The following is a 17,950-nucleotide window of genomic DNA, read 5'->3' as shown; positions in this document are numbered from 1 at the left end:
GACTGGGCCTCACGTTTATGGGACGTCTTGAGAATCCTGAACGAGAGACCACGGAAGGGAGGGCCCGCACCAGTAGAAGCTCTGCTACATTGAATGGCTGCTCCCATTCAGTTACAAGTTACCACCAGTGAGACTCTGTTAAAGCCAGGCTACGGCAGAAATGGAAATATTTTGCTGCCAGCACCCACATGCTTGAAAGCAGGGGAACGGCAGCAATGGACTTGGCCCTGGCAGGTCAAAAGCCCCCACTGTCGGTGGTTGGTCCTGCTAACCCCATGGGGGGCTGGTTTGACCCACGATTTGCAAGTGACGCCAGGGGTGGTGGCCGAGTGGCCACCGCAAGTGACTGTGGTATATGGAGGTCCCAATGCTGGGATGATTTTGCGGGGAACCTATGTGCTCTCACTATGGCCTATTATGGGGTCCCCTGTTCTGTTACATGTTGACACTACATAGGGGACCCCAAGCACTGCCATAAAGGTCTGGTACCACAAACCAGGAAAGGTGCCAGCGACCCTCCTTTCCCAGGACAAAAAGCTAGCGTGTATCCTCCCAGATGGAAGGGTTTTGCCACTGTTGGTTCCTAAGACTACGATTTCTTTCCGCCCATAGGTGCCCATAGGCTAATATGGCACAGGGCCCCTCGTGGAAGGCGCTTGTCACATAGATTGTGAGGCGAGACCCTGTAGGGGTGGAGTGTGGGGACAGAGCCCCAGAGAGCAGTGTCCAGGCTCTCGGCCTCATGTGGACAGGTGCTGGCTCAGGTAGATGGCCATCAGCTGTGGCTAGTTGCCAATTAGTCACTGATATAACGGCCGTGGCTGCACTAGTTGGTTGGTTGGTTGGCAGGCAGAAAAGTGGATGGCGGATTGCGCATTGTGTGGCTACTACCTATGTGTGTCTCGCCCGGCCGCCAGAGACTGGGGTGCAGGAAGAGTCCTTGTTGGGGTACTGGCGGGTGTTTGCTTCCTGTGTCTCCAACCCAGCCACCAGCGAGAATATAATGGTATGACTCCCCTCTCTATGGCTCTGTTATTCTTTTTGGCCTCACCATATCCTGCGTTCTTGTGTGGGGAGCAGGAGCTGACACCCCACATGACACCCCGCATGACAGGTATTCCCTTTAAAATCATGAATGAGACTAAAATGACTGCTGTTGTCACTTTCAGCATTTTACCAGCATCCTAGGCAGCACAGAAAGACAAGGAACTAAAACTTCTGTTTTGTAAATTATATGACTGTCTTATAGAAACTCAACAAAATCTATACTCTTATAGAATAAATAATTTTGCAGGTTATTTAATATTAGATCAGTATGTAAAATAAATTGCAATCCTTTCTACCAGTAATAGATAAATGTAATTTAAAAATAAGTTTTACAGTAATAACAGAAAATATGAAGTACTGAGAAATAAATCTAATAAAAGATGTGATTGACCACATGGAAAAGATTATACAGCTTTATTGAAATACATTTAAAGCCATCAATAAATGGACACATACCATTTTTATGAAGAGAAAGATTCAGTATCATAAAAACATCTATTCTTCCCAAATGAATCTCTCAGTTCGATCAGTGTAAATCCAATAGAAAACAAAAACAAAAAACAGGCATTTTCCTGGAACCTGACAAACTGAATGAACAATTTCTATGAAAGAATAAAGGAACAAGAAAAGTCAAAGTGACTTTGATGAGTAAGAGGAGTGGGAAGAACTGACCTACAAGTTATTAAGGCATAATTATTAAAAACCATAGTAAGTCAGTGTGCCACTGATACAGGTACACACAAACACAGAAATGGAGGAAACTGGGAACCCAGGACTAGACCCCTGCATGTAACAAGCAGTGACGTCACAGTCACTGGGGGAAAGGATGGACTAGTCAGTAAATAATGGCTGTTCAAATGGAAAAAACAAAACAAAACTGGAGCTCTGACTTTTAAGCCAGGAGCAACAATAACAAAAACAAACCCAAACAAAATATCCAGATGGATTAAAGACCTACATGTGAAATACTTCCAGGAGAAAATACAGAATTAAGGAAGGACTTCCTAAATAAGACAAAACACACAGACTACAAAGTATAGGTGAAAGTTTTTATATTAAAAAAATAAAACATCTATTCTTTTAAAGAATTGTCATATTGTCATATTGTTTTAAACTTCCAATAATTTAGAGATACATACTTAAATACAGAGGAATAAAATAATGCCTGGGATTTGCTTCCAAAGCTCAGGGAGTGAGGGAATGAGTCGAGTTATTGCAGATGTAAGCCTAGCTCTGAATTGGTAAGTGAAGTTGGGTGTTGAGTATATGGGATTCGTCACATTTTCATAGAAAAGGTAAAAAGAAAAATGAGACTAGTATGAGAACAGGATACCAGTTTTCACCGACCAGATTAGCAAACTTTTAAAATCAGATAATGCTAAGTGTTAACAAGAACATCAGAAAGTGGAACTCATACACAACTGGTAGGAACACCAATGGGCACAACCAATTTGGAAGAGAATTTGCTGTCTTCTGTCAAAAATGAAGATGTGTATTCTTTACTACCCAGCTGTTCCCCATCTAGGCTAAATGCTAGACAATCTTACCCATGGAAACATGTACATAATGTGCATGGGCTCATTGTTTTTAATAGCAAAAAAACGGGAAACTAAATGTCCATTTGTAAAAAAAAATGTATGACTAAACAGTGGTATATTTACATAATGGAATGAAAGTGCGATTACTGGAGTTACATGCCTCAATAATGGGTAAATCTTACAAACACATGGTAAACCAAAAACCAGGACTTTTCAGAACACAAACAATACTATTTATGTAGAGTATAAAACCACGTAAAAGTAAATATTTTGCCAAGGACACATACATATGTAATAAATTTCTAAACAAAAGCTAAGAATGATAAATTCAAAATTCAGAGTAGTGCTTATTTCTGGTATGAGGAAGGAGGAGAATGATTAAGGGCACAAAGGCAGCACCCTAGGGATTGAAAGGTTTTGATTCTTAAGCTTGGTGGAAGATACATGAGTGTACATTATAGTATGCTTAGTCCTTTGTATGTAATAAAATAATTCAGTTAAAAATATAAAATTTTTTCACAATATATACAAATATCGACTCATATACCTGAACTAATGTTATATGCCAATATATCCCAGTTAAAAAAATATATATGTATAAATTGTTTTCAGTAAAAGGAGGAGACATGGTAGGGGGAAGTGAGAGAAGAGGCACGAAAGTACACATTGGGAGAACAAGAAATTCATTTCAGTTCATCAAACTTACTGAGAACAGAGGAATGAAACCTTGCCTGTCCTACAAGGTACATAGTCATCTGCCAGAAGAAAAACGCTGATTCCTCTCCGTGCAGAGGTGAAGAAGCTACTGTATAGCGTGAGTCCTTGCCAGACCTCTGATGAGGCCCCCATGTGTCAAAATATCCATGGGTGGGTTTTTGATCCCAGGTAAAAGTTCTGAGCTTTCCTTCTCTTCACCCCACACGCTCCCTGCCCTCTCCTGTCCATTCAGAACATTCTAGGTTTGGTTTTTAATGACACGCATGCAGTAAAAATAAATACAGTTCGGTGCTGAGTGCATCTTTCATGTAGCTTTCTCAAGTGAACAATGTCACTGGGAAAAAACAGCAGCAGTGTGACTGTGAAGGACTCGCTACCTGTGGCTTTCTCCTGACATCTGTTCCAGGGCTTCCCCGGGTAATTGGTAAAACCATCCACGCCGAGGCACGTACTCTAGGCTTCTAGTTCATTCATCAGGTGACAGTCACCTCTTCAGGTGGAATCCATCTCTACACCACTGTGCAATCCCAGGGGAAGAAGACATAGGGAAGAATCCCAGGGGAAGAAGACAAACTCATGTCCAATTAGGCAGGAGGCAAAACATCGGTGGTCATCTTGATATGAGCACCTACTACTACCTCCAGTTTTTGCCTTCCTCATGGCCTTCCTGGGGAGTCCCCAGCTTCCTTATGTCCTTCCGGGGGGAGTCCCCAGCTCCCTGGGGGAGTCCCCAACTTCTCCATGAACTTCCTGGGGCAGTCCCCAGCTTCCCAGGGCCTTCCTGGGGATCTCACAGTAAGAGAGCCCTGCTGGGCAACCTGATTGCAGGATCACATACAATGTGCTGCCAACTCTGGCTCCTTAGGCCTCGTTACACCTGTTGGATCCAAGGCCCTGGGCTCTCTAACTTGATTTCCAGCTTTGTGCCAACTTTCTGGGTCCCATGGTGATATAAGAAGTGTCACCTGAGGGTCTGCAGATCTGAAAGAAGCCAAACAGAATCACAGGGTTTGTCATCCTCCCCAAATCCAGCATCTCTCTTTCCCCCAACAGGTAGCCACCTCTCTACCTTTTCATGTATTTTACTTCTAAACCTGTGTAATATAATGCCCTCCCCTGGATACACTTATCAGAGGCAATTCTTCCCTATTGTTTTACACCATCTTGTCTTACTGAACCAGTGTCCCTCCTGGCATTTTCCCAGCTCTTAGTGGCTATCTCCAACCTGACCTCGGTGAGAGGAACTCATACTATGAATACTACTACTAATAATAATGACTAAGACTTATTGAGGACGTGGCATGCGCCTGTTATGAGTCCTTTCCATGTGCCAGGTCTTGCTCTGAACTCTTCCTTAGTGAGGGATATGGTATCATTCTCATTTTCCCAATGAGGAAATCCAGGCACAGAGGGGTTAAGTAACTGCACACACAATGCTTTCCAGAGTCCGCATTTTGAACCACTGGGCTACAGGGGCTGTCTCCTGAAAGCCAAAGCAGATCAGACACAGACCCTCTCCCCCTCCTTGCATAGCTTACAGCGCTGGACGGCCTCCTTGACTTGGCGGAAGCCGCGTTCAGGACCCCGGCCGTCCACGAAGTACATGAAGCGGAGCTCCGCGGGGTAGGCAGCCCTGGCCAGGCCGGCGAGCAGGGGGATGGTGCGGCCCTCTGCGCCCGGGGCCTGGCTCAGGGCCTGCAGCATCTGGTACCTGCACCACGGGTCGCGCAGGAAGCCGGGCGTGATGAGCAGCACGCGGCAGTGGCTGCTGTCCAGCGCGCGGCACAGCTCGGACACAATGGCGCCACCTGGGGCTGCGTCGCGCAGCTGCAGGAAGCAGCGTAGGCCCACCGAGCTGCCCTCCAGGTAGGCGACCAGCTCCTGCGCGGCCGCCAAGTCCTCCTCGCTGTGGCACACGCACACATCGTAGTCCCTGCTCCAGCGGCCACCGCTGTTGCTGCTGGAGGCGCCCTCGTGTGCGGGCGGCAGATCGGGAGACACCGCTGCCGATGTGGGGGAGCTGCGGCCCGGCGGTGGGGGGCAGTCCTGCGATCTCGGCTGTGGAGCGTCACAGGGGGGGCTTTCCTGGGACACGGGCATCTCCTTGGGCTTCTTCGATAGGGCCTGCCTGAGCCAGTCTGCGGGAGAAACTCTGCTCAGGCCAGAATTCTCATTAGGTCGCCTCCTCCAGGCCGCAGAGAGGAGCCCAGGCTGGAATCCCACCCACCTTCCTGCAATGGCCAGCACCACCTGATTCTCCGACCTACTGCAGGGCTCTCTGCACATCCCTCAGGACGTGCCACAAATGCTCACTATCTTCAAAGGTTTGGAAAAGACACAAGAACTCTGGCTGTCTTAGAAGTCCTGGGACAAATGAACAGCAAGCGATTATAGTTAATAATACTGTATTGCATGCTTGAAAGTTGCTAAGAGAATAAACAGATCTTAAAAGTTCTCAACACAAGAAAAAAAGTTCTGTATGGTAACAGATGTTAACTAAACTTGTGGTAATCAGTTTTCAAAATATATATAATGTTGTATGTATGTCAATTATACCTCAAAATTTTAAAACCCTTGGTATTAATAACAATATTAAAAAAAAAAAAAGAACTGGCTGTTTTACCAACCTGATAGGGAAAGACAGCACTTGGATTTCTGGCATTCCAGCCTACCCTAACCACAACTTCTGCTAGAGCTGACTAGTCCACCATCTGCGAGTCTGTAAGTAGATCCATGTGAAGTTAGTATGGATCAGTCAGTCCCCAAACCCACTTTCAGCACTGAGAGGAGGGGGATTTGGGTTAAGGTGGGCTACCCATTGGTTGGCCCTGAGAAATCCTAGACTGTTGCTAATGGGTAAAACGAAAGTTTGGAAGAGGGCTACTGCTCACAACTCCTGGAGAGCGTAGAGCTTAGTGGTTCAGGGCCTACACTTTGGAGTCAGGCAGATTTGATTGTGGACCTACTTTGATTGTCTGCATTCTGTATGACCTCAAGCAAGTCAATCTGTCTCCATTTCCTCATCTGTAAAATGGGTTCGTTTCAGTTGTCAATTAACTGAGATAATGCAGTGTCGGGTATATTGTCAGTACTGCATAATGCTTTTTACTTAGCTTCCCCAGCTTTTGGTAGTGGTGTTCTGGAGATTGATTTGTTTTCCTCTCTGCTTGGCTCCTTCCTCTGAATGGTTCTGGACAATTTAGACGACAAAAGACACCCTGTTAGGCACTCAGCACCACGGTCTCCAGATAGGAAAATTCACCGAGCGCACCCTGAAGACCTGTGAGCCAAAAGGACCGAAGTTTCCACTGATGCATGCATACCTCCTCTCCTCACACCCCACAAAGGCTGGACACTGAGGCCAAAACAGGAGCCCCGCGTGTCATCAGCCTCTCTGCATCTCTCCCCTGTGTCTGGGCCAGGCAGGTCTCCCACCTCACCACTGGCGATACTGAAGACTACACTCACAGGAGCAAGAGTGGCATTAGGAGTTTGCTTCTACTCACCAGCCATCTTGCCCAGAGGCTTCTTGGACCGGGAGCCAGGAGCTGGGAAGGAGGAGGATGACGCCATAGTGTTGGGTTCAAAACTAACCCCATGAGACCAGGCATTGGTGAAGCAGGAGAAGGGAGGGGACCCAGTATTGATCTCATGGAACAGCCATCCTGCAAGAGACAGAGAAAGAGGATCAGAAAAGCTGTACTTACCTTACTCTCAGTCCCAGGGGGTGGGCTCCAGTGTTCTTTCTCTCCTAATGCCTGACAGAGGCTCAGTCTCTAAATGGGTCCCTCAGCCCTCATGGGGGAAACCCCACTATGATTGGGGCTGGTTTCTAGAAAAACCCAGAACTGTGTGGTGTGGTTAGACTTACAGAGTATGAGCTCAGCATGACCAGTAGAGTGACTGTTCTCTGTTCTACCTGGAGTGCATTTGGGATCTGGGGAAGGGCAGCTGGCGGGCAGCTCTTTACAGACACTTCCTGTGTAGATGCTAAAATGGGAGAATGGCAATTATTATTTGGACAAATAATTATGTATCTAGGCAAACAGATGCTGAGCAGAAGAGAGAGAACACATGTCAGAAATCTTGGGAAACTTTTCATCTAAATCTGCCTTCCCCTAAGTAACTTGCTCCATCCACCCATCCACCCATCCATCCATCCCTCTATCCTTCCCTCCTTCCCTCAGCTGTCGGCTTAGGGATGTCTTGTCACATAGTGGTGAAGACTGCAGACAGTGCAGGCCGAGTGCCTGGATTCTCACCTTTTATTAACTGTGGCCTTCGGCAAGCTACTTAATCTTGCTAAGCTTTAGCTACTCCATCTGTGACATGGAAATCACACTAGAACCTGCTTCTCACCACTATTGTGAATATTACATGAGATAATTTATGTTAAGTGCTAACGGTACATGGCATAAAATGCCCAGAAAATAGTGTGTTAGTATGCATTTAAAATCATCTAGATATTAGAGGGACATATTATGTTCATGGTTTAGAAGACTCAATGTTGTCTTTTCCCCAAACTAACCTTTAGAGCAATGCTATCCCACATTCCACATTCCAGGTTTTTGTTTTGGCAGGGCAGGCGGTGGGGGGCGGAGGGGGGAAGGAAGGAGAAGGAGGAGGAGAAGGATTGTCAAACTGCTTCTAAATTTATATGGAAATGCAAAGTACCAAGAATACCTCAGATGGGCAACTCACCATGTTCTCTTCCCACCACAATGACCAGGATGTCCCTGACGGTGGAGGCTCTTTCAGCCTAGGTTTCTGGGAAGACACCCCGTGTAGCAGAGCCTGACCTGATCCAACACACAGCAGCAAATCATGGGCTGGTGGAGAGCTTGGCTCTAGAGCTGTGGAGCAACGGATGGAGGACTGCTTTCTCACTCTTTGCGGGATCTGGAGAGTACAAACAAACCCCCTGGGAAATCATATAGAAACAACTTGTATTATTAGACACACTAAAATAAGGGGTTTCAAAATTTTAAAAATATCATTCTATGTTGGATAACAATGCTTCGTTCATTGCTAAATGCTAAGCACCCTTATGCCAAGCTGATGAATGTAAGATAAGAGATACTGTTGATTCATGAAAATATATCCAAGTTCGAAAGAAAGAGAGAGAGAGAGAGAGAGAGAGAGAGAGAGAGAGAGAGAGAGAGAAGAAAGGAAGAAAGAAAAAAAACCAAAACAAAACTGCAGCACAAGTGGGGGCACAAGGAAGAGTTGCGATGAGTGCCGGAACCAGAGATATATTTGAAAGAGAAAAGCAGTTAGCTGCTAAGCCAGCCTAAAGCACACAAAAAGGTGAATAATTAGCATGTGTATGTGTTTCTTTTCCTGCTTTCTATTCTCTGGATTTCCGGCAGCCTAAGTGCTGGGCTGAGGTTAAGACACTGCCTGATGATAACCACTGCTAAGTTTTGAAATCCTTTTCCTGGTCGGGCGGGGTTGCTGTCTCTCGACATCTTTAGTTCAACATTTCAAGATATCCTTTTTCCCCTCCAATAGGAGACATAATGTCACTTGGTTTTTACAGAATTTAAATATTTTTTCAATTTTGTTTTAATTTTAAAATTCATTATTTGGCCTTGATACACTTACAAACTAGAGAATAATTTGATTTTTTAATGATAGCCTAAAGATTAAAAATTAACATAACACTTGAATCTACTCAACAGATGTAGATTTAAAAGTTTCAGTTTCTCATTTTATGAAATGACTTGTCCTTCTGGCAATACATGCTGATTTTGGGTAATTGCCTTTTTTCATTGCTTGGTTAATAAATCCAGTTGCCCGACAGCATACGCCACTGGAAGTAGGCTGGTATAGCCCTTGTGACTAATGTTATGGAAAAGTTTTTTTTTTTCTTTAATTTATTGGGGTGACAATTGTTAGTAAAATTACATAGATTTCAGGTGTACAATTCTGTATTACATCATCTATAAATCCCATTGTGTGTTCACCACCCAGAGTCAGTTCTCCTTCCATCACCATATAAGAAAAGTTTAAATACAGGAAATAACGGACAGAGGATAATTGAGCAAGATGGCAGATCAGTTCCATTAGCCACATACACTGTTTACTTCCTGGAGTCTAAAACCCCACAGCACCTTCCTTGTTACGTTTCAGTTTTTGAGCAGCTGAGACTATAGTGTTGGGCCTAAAACTAACCCCATGAGACCAGGCACTGGAATCACACCTGTGGAGCTATCACACTCAAATATGTTTTAATCTTTACAAGATTTAGTAATAGTCATATATGGAGATTTAGGAGACAGTTGTCAAGCAGGTAAGATAAGGAACTTAACTCTCCAACTGGAAGGTCTAGTCACCAGCTCTGTCAATTCTCTGATTTGCTGTGTAGACTTACCTGTAGTCACCTTTCCTTGTGATCTTAAAAAATTCACAAAGTAGAATGATATGTACCTAAATATCTACTTAGTAGATAATTACAAAGACTTGATAGAAAATTAGTACAGACCTTCTTCATAAAAAGCAGCAGCATGATACCTTTGGTGTTTTTTAGAACGCTTTTTCAATATCACATAAGAACTTATTATGTGAGGGAAATATTCTGAAGTTTCACTATATAAAATCCAAAGTGTATGAAGTATTATCCAATTTCTAAATGGTCTCCAATATCAATTATATAGGGAATGTACTGAAACCTATGAAGGTATATGATTAGAATATGTACCTTATATAATTCACATTACATTTATGTTAAACCGTAATCACTATCTGTGGTAGACAGGATAATGGTCCCCCAAAGATGTCCACATCCGAATCCTCAGAATCAGTGAACATGCTCCCTTATGCGGCAAAAAGGGACTTTGCAGATGTGATTAAGGGTCCTGAGACGAGAAGATTAGCCTGGATTATCCAGGTGGGCCCAGTGTAATCACAAGGGTTGTAATATGAGGAAGCCAGGGGATCAGACTGAAAGAAGATGTTACAACAGAAACAGAGGTCTGTAGTCTAGGACCACAAGGAAGGGATGTGGGGATCCTCTAGAAGCTGGAAAAGGCAAGTACATGGCTTCTTCCCTAGAACTTCCTGAAGGAATACAGCCCTGCTGACTCATTTTAGACTTCTGACCATCACAACAGTAAGACAAAAAATGTGTGTTGTGGGCTGGCCCGGTGGCTCAGGCCGTTGGAGCTCCGTGCTCCTAACTCTGAAGGCCGCTGGTTGGATTCCCACATGGGCCAGTGGGCTCTCAACCACAAGGTTGCCAGTTCGACTCCTTGACTCCTTCAAGGGATGGTGGGCTCCACCCCTGCAACTAAGATTGAACACGGCACCTTGAGCTGAGCTGCGCTGAGCTCCCAGATGGCTCAGTTGGTTGGAGCGCGTCCTCTCAACCACGAGGTTGCTGGTTGGACTCCTGCAAGGGATGGTGGGCTGCGCCCCCTGCAACTAACAATGGCAACTGGACCTGGGGCTGAGCTGCGCCCTCCACAACTAAGACTGAAAGGACAACAACTTGACTTGGGGGAAAAAAAATGTGTGTGTTGTATTAAGCCACTAAGCTTGTGGTGATTTGTTACAGCAGCAACAGGATACTAATATACTGTCTTTGATGGTATATCAGGCTAATGAATGGAGAAAGCATTGGATGTGAATGCTAAAAAGTGGTCTGTTTATAAAAGTTTAACTTGTTTGAAGGAGTTTTTTACTTCTTTGATGGATAAATGATCATCTACACTTCACTTGATTTTGATTTTAAATTAAGAACATTGGTTTCAAAGGCTAAGTTTTCATCTCAAACACTTGCTAAAACATTTTTGGGGCAAGATTCACTAGGACTTGCAGGGCAATGTCACCTAAAGTGCTGAATTTAATTGTTAATAGCTCGACAGACACAATACAGTGTTTCTAAGTGGTTTTGTGGACTGTGGTGACCTTAGGGTGGCCCCCTGTTCACACCTGTGAGTGTGGGCCGGACCTATGACTTCTAACCAATAGAATACGGCAAAGTCTAATGGATGTCACTCATAAGATTACGTTGCACTATATATGATGTATGTGTGTGTATATACACTATACATCACATATAGTAACAAATCATGAGTGTATATATACACATAGAGTATGCATATTTACTATATGTGTGTATATATAGGATATATATGAATATTGTGTGCATATGTATGTATGTGCAGCATGTGTGCGTCTGTGTGTGGGGTGTGTGTGTGTGTGTGTGTGTGTGTGTATAAGTCCATCTTAGCAGACTGGAGAGAGACTCCCTAGGTGACTCTGAAGAATTTGTCCTTTGTGAGAGGGTCAGGTGTCAAGGAACTGCAGGCAGCTTCTAGAAGCTGAGAGTGGTCTCTAGCCAACAGCCAGCAAAAAAAAGACCTTAGTCCACCAAGTGCATGGAGATGAATTCTGCCAAAACCCACCCGCCTGAGGGAGCTTGGTGGGGGATCTTTCCCCACCTGAGTCTCGGACAGCACTGCCGTCAGGTGAGACTCCAGCAGAAGGCTCAGACAAGCTTTGCCTGGAACCTTGATCCACAGGAACTATGAGGTAATAAATAGGTGTTGGGTTAAGCTGCGAAATTTGTGGTAATATGTTTTGCAGCACAGGAAACGAGGACAGAGACCAACTGCAATGATGGTTTAAAATGCCAGTTCCTGTGCCCCATCCCAAATCAACTGAATCAAGTCTCTGGGCATGGGAACCTGACTTTTGAACAAGTACCCCGGGATTCTGATGTCCCTATGGACTGGCCTAGTCGGCCACATAAGTGGTTCTCAAACCAAGCTGTACATTATCACCTAGAGGTTTTTAAAAATATTGATATCCCCAGAGATTTTTACTCAACGGTTCAGAAGTGGGGTCCAAGAATCAGTATTTTTTAAGAGCTCTCCAGGTAATTCTGATACAAGGAACCACTAATCTCGATTTATATTGTTACTTGACTTGTATTTGTAAGCTGTGAAACAACTGAAACGTGCCCCACACTTGGCATTGATTCTGTGAAATAAATTCCAAACTACTGATTTTACCATAAAGTCAGACTTAAGATCGAACGCTAGCAGGCAGAAAATAATCACAGAATTCTGGTTAATTAACTGAAGTCTTTTGACCTGTCTTAAAATAAATCATGTTTGCTGAATACATAGCAAGGCACATACGCTTTCAGCACTACATTTTGTAAATTTTGAAGACTTTAAAAAGATGTCAAAAAGTGTGTGTGTGTGTGTGTGTGTGTGTGTATCCACTATTTTCAATTTTAATTATAAATCGAAAGTATCATTACTTTGGTTATTCAAGTCCAAAACCTTGGCTGTATTTCAGTCATATAGGAGCATACCTAATCGACCAGACCACACACGAATAGGAAGCACTGTAATTAATGTTGCTATATTTTGCAAAAAATAGCAAATTGGTTTTTGGAAAATTTCAGTTTCTTAGGTTTAAAAATTCCTTTTGTTTTGAAATTAAATCATCTATGTTCTAAAGGTCATTTTTAACTAAAATGATGTGACTTTATTTTATATTTACTTTGCTGTAGGTCTCATGTAAATATGCAGGCATTGAATGGAATATAGATTGTGTCAGCAGTGAATTTATGGATGGATACAGTTTACAAATGATGCCAATTATATACCCCTATACATTCGTCCCCTTTTGAGCTTACAAAATGACTACTTTTGATATATTTTTGAAAAAGGCGGGGGGCAGGGGGAGCAGGGCTCTAGAAGAGGGTAAACGGGGTCTAATACATGATGATGGAAAGAGAACTGACTCTGGGTGGTGAACACACAATGTGAGACATAGATGATGTAATACAGAATTGTACACCTGAAATCTATGTAACTTTACTAACAATTGTCGCCCCAATAAACTTTAATTAAAAAAAAAAAAGAAAAAGGCTTTAGGGGAGTAGATAAAAATACCTCAGATCAACAACAACACTGAGGACTTCCCCTACCAGAATAATAAAGGCTTATTATAAAGCAACAGTAATTAAGGCAGCACGATATTGATGTACAAGGATAGACAAACTAATGGAAGAACAGGGTGTCCAGAAACGACCCACATCTGTACAATCTGGTTTATGACAAAGCTGACACTGCACTGCTGCGGGGAAAGAAGGTCTTTTTAATAGAGGGTGCTGGGTCCATTTAGATAGGAAAAAAAAAAGAATCTTGACCCATATCTCACACTATATAAAAAAATTAATTGCGAATGGATAGTAGACATGAGTGAGAATAATAATATAGCTTTTAGAGGAAAATATAGAGGATTATCTTCCTGATGTTTTAAAAATTGAGATATAATTGACATACGACATTATATCAGTTTCAGATGTACAACATAATGATTCGATATATGTATATATTGTGAAATGAACATCATAATTTAAGTCTAGTTAATATCTGTCACCTCACATAGTTACATTTATTTTCTTGTGATGAGAACTCTTAAGATCTACTCTCTTAGCAACTTTCAAGTATACAATACAGTATTATTACCTCTAGTCACCATGCTGTACGTTATATACCCATGACTTATTTATTTATAACTGGAAGTTTGTACCTTCTGATCCCCTTCACCCATTTCATCCACCCCTCAACCCCTGAGGTAGACAAAAAAAAATTTTTAAATTGGACTTAAATAATACAACCATAGGGAAAAAACCATGAATTGGACAACATTAAAATGAAGAACTTCTGTCCATCAAAAGACATCATAAGGAGAGTGAAAAGGCAATCTTCTGAGAGAGAGAAAAGGTATTTTAAAGATCCATAGCCAATAAATATCTCATATTCAAAATATTTAAGAACTTTTACAAACTAGTAAGAAAAAGAGACAATCTATCAGAAAAATGGCCAGAAGAATTGAACAGATACTTTGCAAAAAGGACATCCAAATGACCAGTAGATACATAAAAAGATTCACAAGTCATTAGTCATCAGAGAAATGCAAATTAAAACCTCAATGCAAAACCACCACACACTCACTGAGCAAAATGGCTACAATGAAAGAGACAATATCAAGTATTGGTAAGGGTGTGGAAGAACAGGAACTCACACAGTGCAGGTGGGAGTGTAAATTGGTAAAACCAGTTTGAAAAACTGACACCCTACACTAAAGCTGAACATATACTATCTAGCAATTTCACTCTAGAAACAAACCCAACAAAAGTGGTTACATATGTTCACTGAAAGACAATCATGAGAATGCCTTCGCAGCACTATTTAAAAACACCCCTAAACTGGAAACAACCTGTGTCCATCAATCCAACTGTCCAGCAGCATGTAGAAATAAATGATGGTCTATCCATCCAGCACAACATTGCAAGTCAATGAGAACAAACGGTTTAGTGCTAAAAAAAACATGGATGAATTTCACATGTTGAGTATAAAATGCCATATACAATAAGTATATAACGTACAATTCCACATACCAAAAGCTCAAAACCAAGTAAAACTATTTTATGATGTTGGAAGACAGGACAGTAATGATTGGAAGTGGGAGTAAGAGGGATTTTGGAAAGCCAGCAATGTTTTATTTATTCTGATGCAGGTTGCACAGGAACTGTTCACTGTGTGAAAACTGGGTAAGCTGTACATTTATGATTTGTGAAAAATTTTAAAAAGTTTAGAAAACAACTAGATGTGACTTCCTGTGACAGTCGATCATTCCTGACCCTTGGTGCCCCCTGGGTGAGGTATGTCAGCTACAGAACTTCCCCTCTTCTGAGTTGCATTTATCAGGCACCATTGTGATTTCTAATTCACCCGTCTGTCTTCCAGGAGGAGGACGAGGATTGTGTCAGCACTTCTCAGGGTGCCCAGCCCATGGGAGATGGTGAAATGACTGTGGAAAGAAAGCCTAGCCGGTCATTACCGTAAATAAACCCACGTTCTTCCTGAAATACCATCACAAAGAAATATCGTCACCATCAGAGGAGCAGAGGGAGAGGCAGCGAGCAGAGCAGGGAAGGACGTGGTAGCCCGTGGGAAAAACAACGCGACCGAGTCAGGCCCTCCCCCCCAACTCAAGGAGGGCTCCTAGCACCAGCTTCTTTTTGCGACAAGAAGGTGACAGCTGTCTCGAGGCCCTTTGCGTGCTGTTTCCGTGCTCTGGGTGCCCGAGGCATCCGGTAAACCGGCAGGAGGGAGGCGGCGGATCGGCAGGTGTGCGGAGGGCTGAGCGGAGTGCGGCGCCGAGCGCCAGACGCAAGTCCCGCCCGCCCCGAGGGCGCCCTCCCACGCCGGCCCCGGCCCCGGCCCCGAGGGCCCCAGCGCTACCGCTCGCCCGCTCTCGGCGCTCACCTGCGCGGGGGCCCGGCCGGGCCGCGGTGCTGACGGTGAGATGCGGACTAGGGCGCGGGAGCTGCCGCCCAGGCCGAGGGGAAGTGCGGCGCCGGCCCGGGCACCGCCCCTCCCCGGAAGCGGCCAGGCCGCGCCCCGCCTCCTCCGGAGCTCTGCCCGGCAGCTCCGGGAGGTGCGGGCGGGGCGCGGCCCTGCCTCCCCGGCCGCGGAGCCGGGCCCGTTCCCTCAGGTGGGCTCGCGGGCACCTGGGCAGAAACGCGCAGACGAGCCCTTGCCCCACCAGGAAGAGCCGCAGCCTCGGGGAGGACGAGGGTCCCTCCGCTCTTCCGGCGCTGCGCCGCCGATGTCCCCGCCGCCCAGCGACCTCTCTTTCCCCAGGTCTGCTCTCAACACCCCGCTTCTGGCAAGGGCCAAGTGGAAAACCTTCCTTAAGCCTCCCTCGCAGATCTCCGCAGTGCCGGCCGTCATTCTGAGCTGGTGCGCACGCGGCGGCGGCGTCGCGTTAGACCGCAGATTCCCGGAGGCCGGGGAGCCGCCTGGGGGCCCCGCACGGGGCAGAGAGGTACCCCGGTGATGCCTGACCGAGCCGAGCACAGCACACGCACTGCAGCAGCTCGGTGCTGGCGCAGAGGCGAAGAGGGCTTGGTCCCGTCGCTCGCAGTTTAACGAGGACACAGCGATGCGACGGCGAGCGTCCTAGAAGCCCGGATAGAGCCCTGCGGGAACAGGATCCACTAAGGCTTCCTAATTACCCAAGTGCCGCATCTGTTATCTCCAGGGAAGTAGCTTCCGGCGTGGAGCCAGCTGAAGGCCTTTTTCCTCAGACCCCTAGGTAGGGGTGTCTGTACTGAGGGGCCAGTGCATTTGGGGCACCTCGGGAGGCTACCTCCCAGGGTTAGCGCGGGCGCCCGGTCGGTGTCCCTACCCGTGCCCCCCGGCAAGTTCCTTCCTGTCTTTCAGCCCCAAGTTCCCGTGGCTCGTCCTCTTTCCTGGCTCTTCGCGGCCCCCACCCCCACGTCTTCGCAGGGGCTTCTGTTACCCCACTGGCAGCGCTTCTGTCCTCTCCTCCCTCCCTCCCTGGGGGGATCATCAGGCAGGCCCACCTCCGTGTTTTGTTTCCTCCTTCTCCCCACAGACGACTTTGGGAGCGGGGCATTTTACTAGCTATCTCCTCCCGTTCACTTCTCTCCTCTGAGCAGCCGCGCACACCTCAGACCCCACCAAGGTGCACTTCCTCGCGGAGCAGCTCCCCCCCCCCCCCCAGGTCCCCTGGGCCACTTGCGCGGCATCCAGCCCCCACATGCATTTACACCATTGACCCTCCCGCCTAGGCTCCTGACCCCCGACTCTTCTCCTGCCTTTGGCCACCTCTCCAGCATCCTCTTTGGTTCATCCCTGAGCGGTGGTGGGGTCCCTCCAGCCCCCCCCCCAGCCGCCTACTCTTCTACCCTTGCAGTGATGCTATCCTAGCCTCTTCCATGCTGTCCACATCTCTACCTCAGCGCAGACCATCCTAAGGCTACAATAAATTCAACCTCATTAGACACCTCTACAGGTGTCCTACAGGCACTTAACATGTCCCTAACCATACCACTCATTTGTCCCTCATTACTCCTCCCCAGCCTTCCTCATCTCTATGAAAGGTATGATGACACCCCTCCTGTTCTCCAAGCTAGAGGTGGGATTCTTCCATGATCCCATTTCTTGTTGCTAATGTCGCCTCTTGGATCCGTACACTTCTCACCATGACAGTACAGGCCACTACCGTGTGGACTACATAGCATTAGCCATCTGGCCTGCTTTGACATCACAATCTGCTCTCCACATGGCAGGCAAGGTGATTTTTCTAAAAGGAACATGTGATCATGTCGCTTCCCTATTGAAAACCCTTCAGTGGCCTCTGCCCACAGAATGAAATCTAAGTTCCACAGCATGGCTCTGCAGCCCCAGGCCCCATTGTACCTCTTCTTTCACTCCAAGATCTAGCCAGAACAAATTACTTGTAGTCCCTTGAATCTTGCTAATTCTTGGTCCTAGGCCTTTGGTTTTCTGTCAGCCTGGGATTACCCCCTTCCTGCTCTCCTCCCCACTTCCCCCTGCATTCACTTCAAGCTGCTCATCCTTCAGGTTTTGCCTGCTGGTGTATCTCTATGTAGCCCTGGACCTGGCCTCGAGTTGGAGATGAGTAAATACTGAATAGAGGAATGAACACATTCTTTCCCTCTACAGCCACACCCCTGCAGAAGTCGTGAAAAGGAGGCACTAGCTTGCCAACAAGATGCCTACCACCTACGATTTAAGAATTCTGCTGGGATGACGAGGAGGTTATGCTCCTCCCAGCCTGGTGTCAAA

At 45.7% G+C, this 17,950-nt stretch overlaps 2 protein-coding genes across 9 annotated transcripts; one reads left to right on the top strand and one right to left on the bottom strand.

Moving 5' to 3' along the window:
- Positions 1-1,477: 1,477 nt before the first annotated feature.
- On the bottom strand, positions 1,478-15,736 carry TIRAP (TIR domain containing adaptor protein). Of its 8 annotated transcripts, none has more exons than XM_033098235.1 (6): positions 15,599-15,736; positions 8,004-8,201; positions 7,174-7,292; positions 6,809-6,967; positions 4,841-5,440; positions 1,478-4,283 (listed from the first exon to the last, which is right to left on the bottom strand). In XM_033098235.1, the coding sequence occupies exons 4-6, from the start codon at positions 6,873-6,875 to the stop codon at positions 4,264-4,266; spliced, it is 687 nt and encodes a 228-aa protein (XP_032954126.1). In that variant the 5' UTR covers positions 6,876-6,967; positions 7,174-7,292; positions 8,004-8,201; positions 15,599-15,736; the 3' UTR covers positions 1,478-4,263. The 8 variants fall into 8 exon arrangements, with proteins under 8 accessions (XP_032954126.1, XP_032954124.1, XP_032954128.1 ...); XM_033098233.1 differs by having other exon boundaries at positions 8,004-8,223; positions 15,599-15,704; XM_033098237.1 differs by lacking the exons at positions 7,174-7,292; positions 8,004-8,201; positions 15,599-15,736 and adding an exon at positions 5,930-6,582 and having other exon boundaries at positions 6,809-6,948.
- On the top strand, positions 15,610-17,932 carry LOC117017716 (atherin-like). The gene is made up of 2 exons (XM_033098239.1): positions 15,610-15,976; positions 17,828-17,932. The coding sequence occupies exons 1-2, from the start codon at positions 15,639-15,641 to the stop codon at positions 17,862-17,864; spliced, it is 375 nt and encodes a 124-aa protein (XP_032954130.1). The 5' UTR covers positions 15,610-15,638; the 3' UTR covers positions 17,865-17,932.
- Positions 17,933-17,950: the final 18 nt, after the last annotated feature.

The sequence above is a fragment of the Rhinolophus ferrumequinum genome, chromosome 25 (genome assembly GCF_004115265.2).
Source record: "Rhinolophus ferrumequinum isolate MPI-CBG mRhiFer1 chromosome 25, mRhiFer1_v1.p, whole genome shotgun sequence".
Lineage (NCBI taxonomy): Eukaryota > Metazoa > Chordata > Mammalia > Chiroptera > Rhinolophidae > Rhinolophus > Rhinolophus ferrumequinum.
The sequence above is the reverse complement of the archived record's forward strand: the minus strand, read 5'-3'. Positions and strand labels throughout refer to the sequence as shown.

What these genes read in the sequence shown, in the direction of transcription:
- TIRAP (XM_033098230.1), bottom strand. Translation starts at nt 5,588, where the DNA reads ATGTGCAGAGAGCCCTGCAGTAGGTCGGAGAATCAGGTGGTGCTGGCC. An exon ending in CAAGGAGGCCGTCCAGCGCT is followed by an intron (nt 4,284 to 4,840) that starts GTAAGCTATGCA and finishes GGCTTCTTTCAG; the next exon opens with ATCTGCAGACCCTCAGGTGA.
- LOC117017716 (XM_033098239.1), top strand. Translation starts at nt 15,639, where the DNA reads ATGCGGACTAGGGCGCGGGAGCTGCCGCCCAGGCCGAGGGGAAGTGCG. An exon ending in AGCGACCTCTCTTTCCCCAG is followed by an intron (nt 15,977 to 17,827) that starts GTCTGCTCTCAA and finishes TTCCCTCTACAG; the next exon opens with CCACACCCCTGCAGAAGTCG.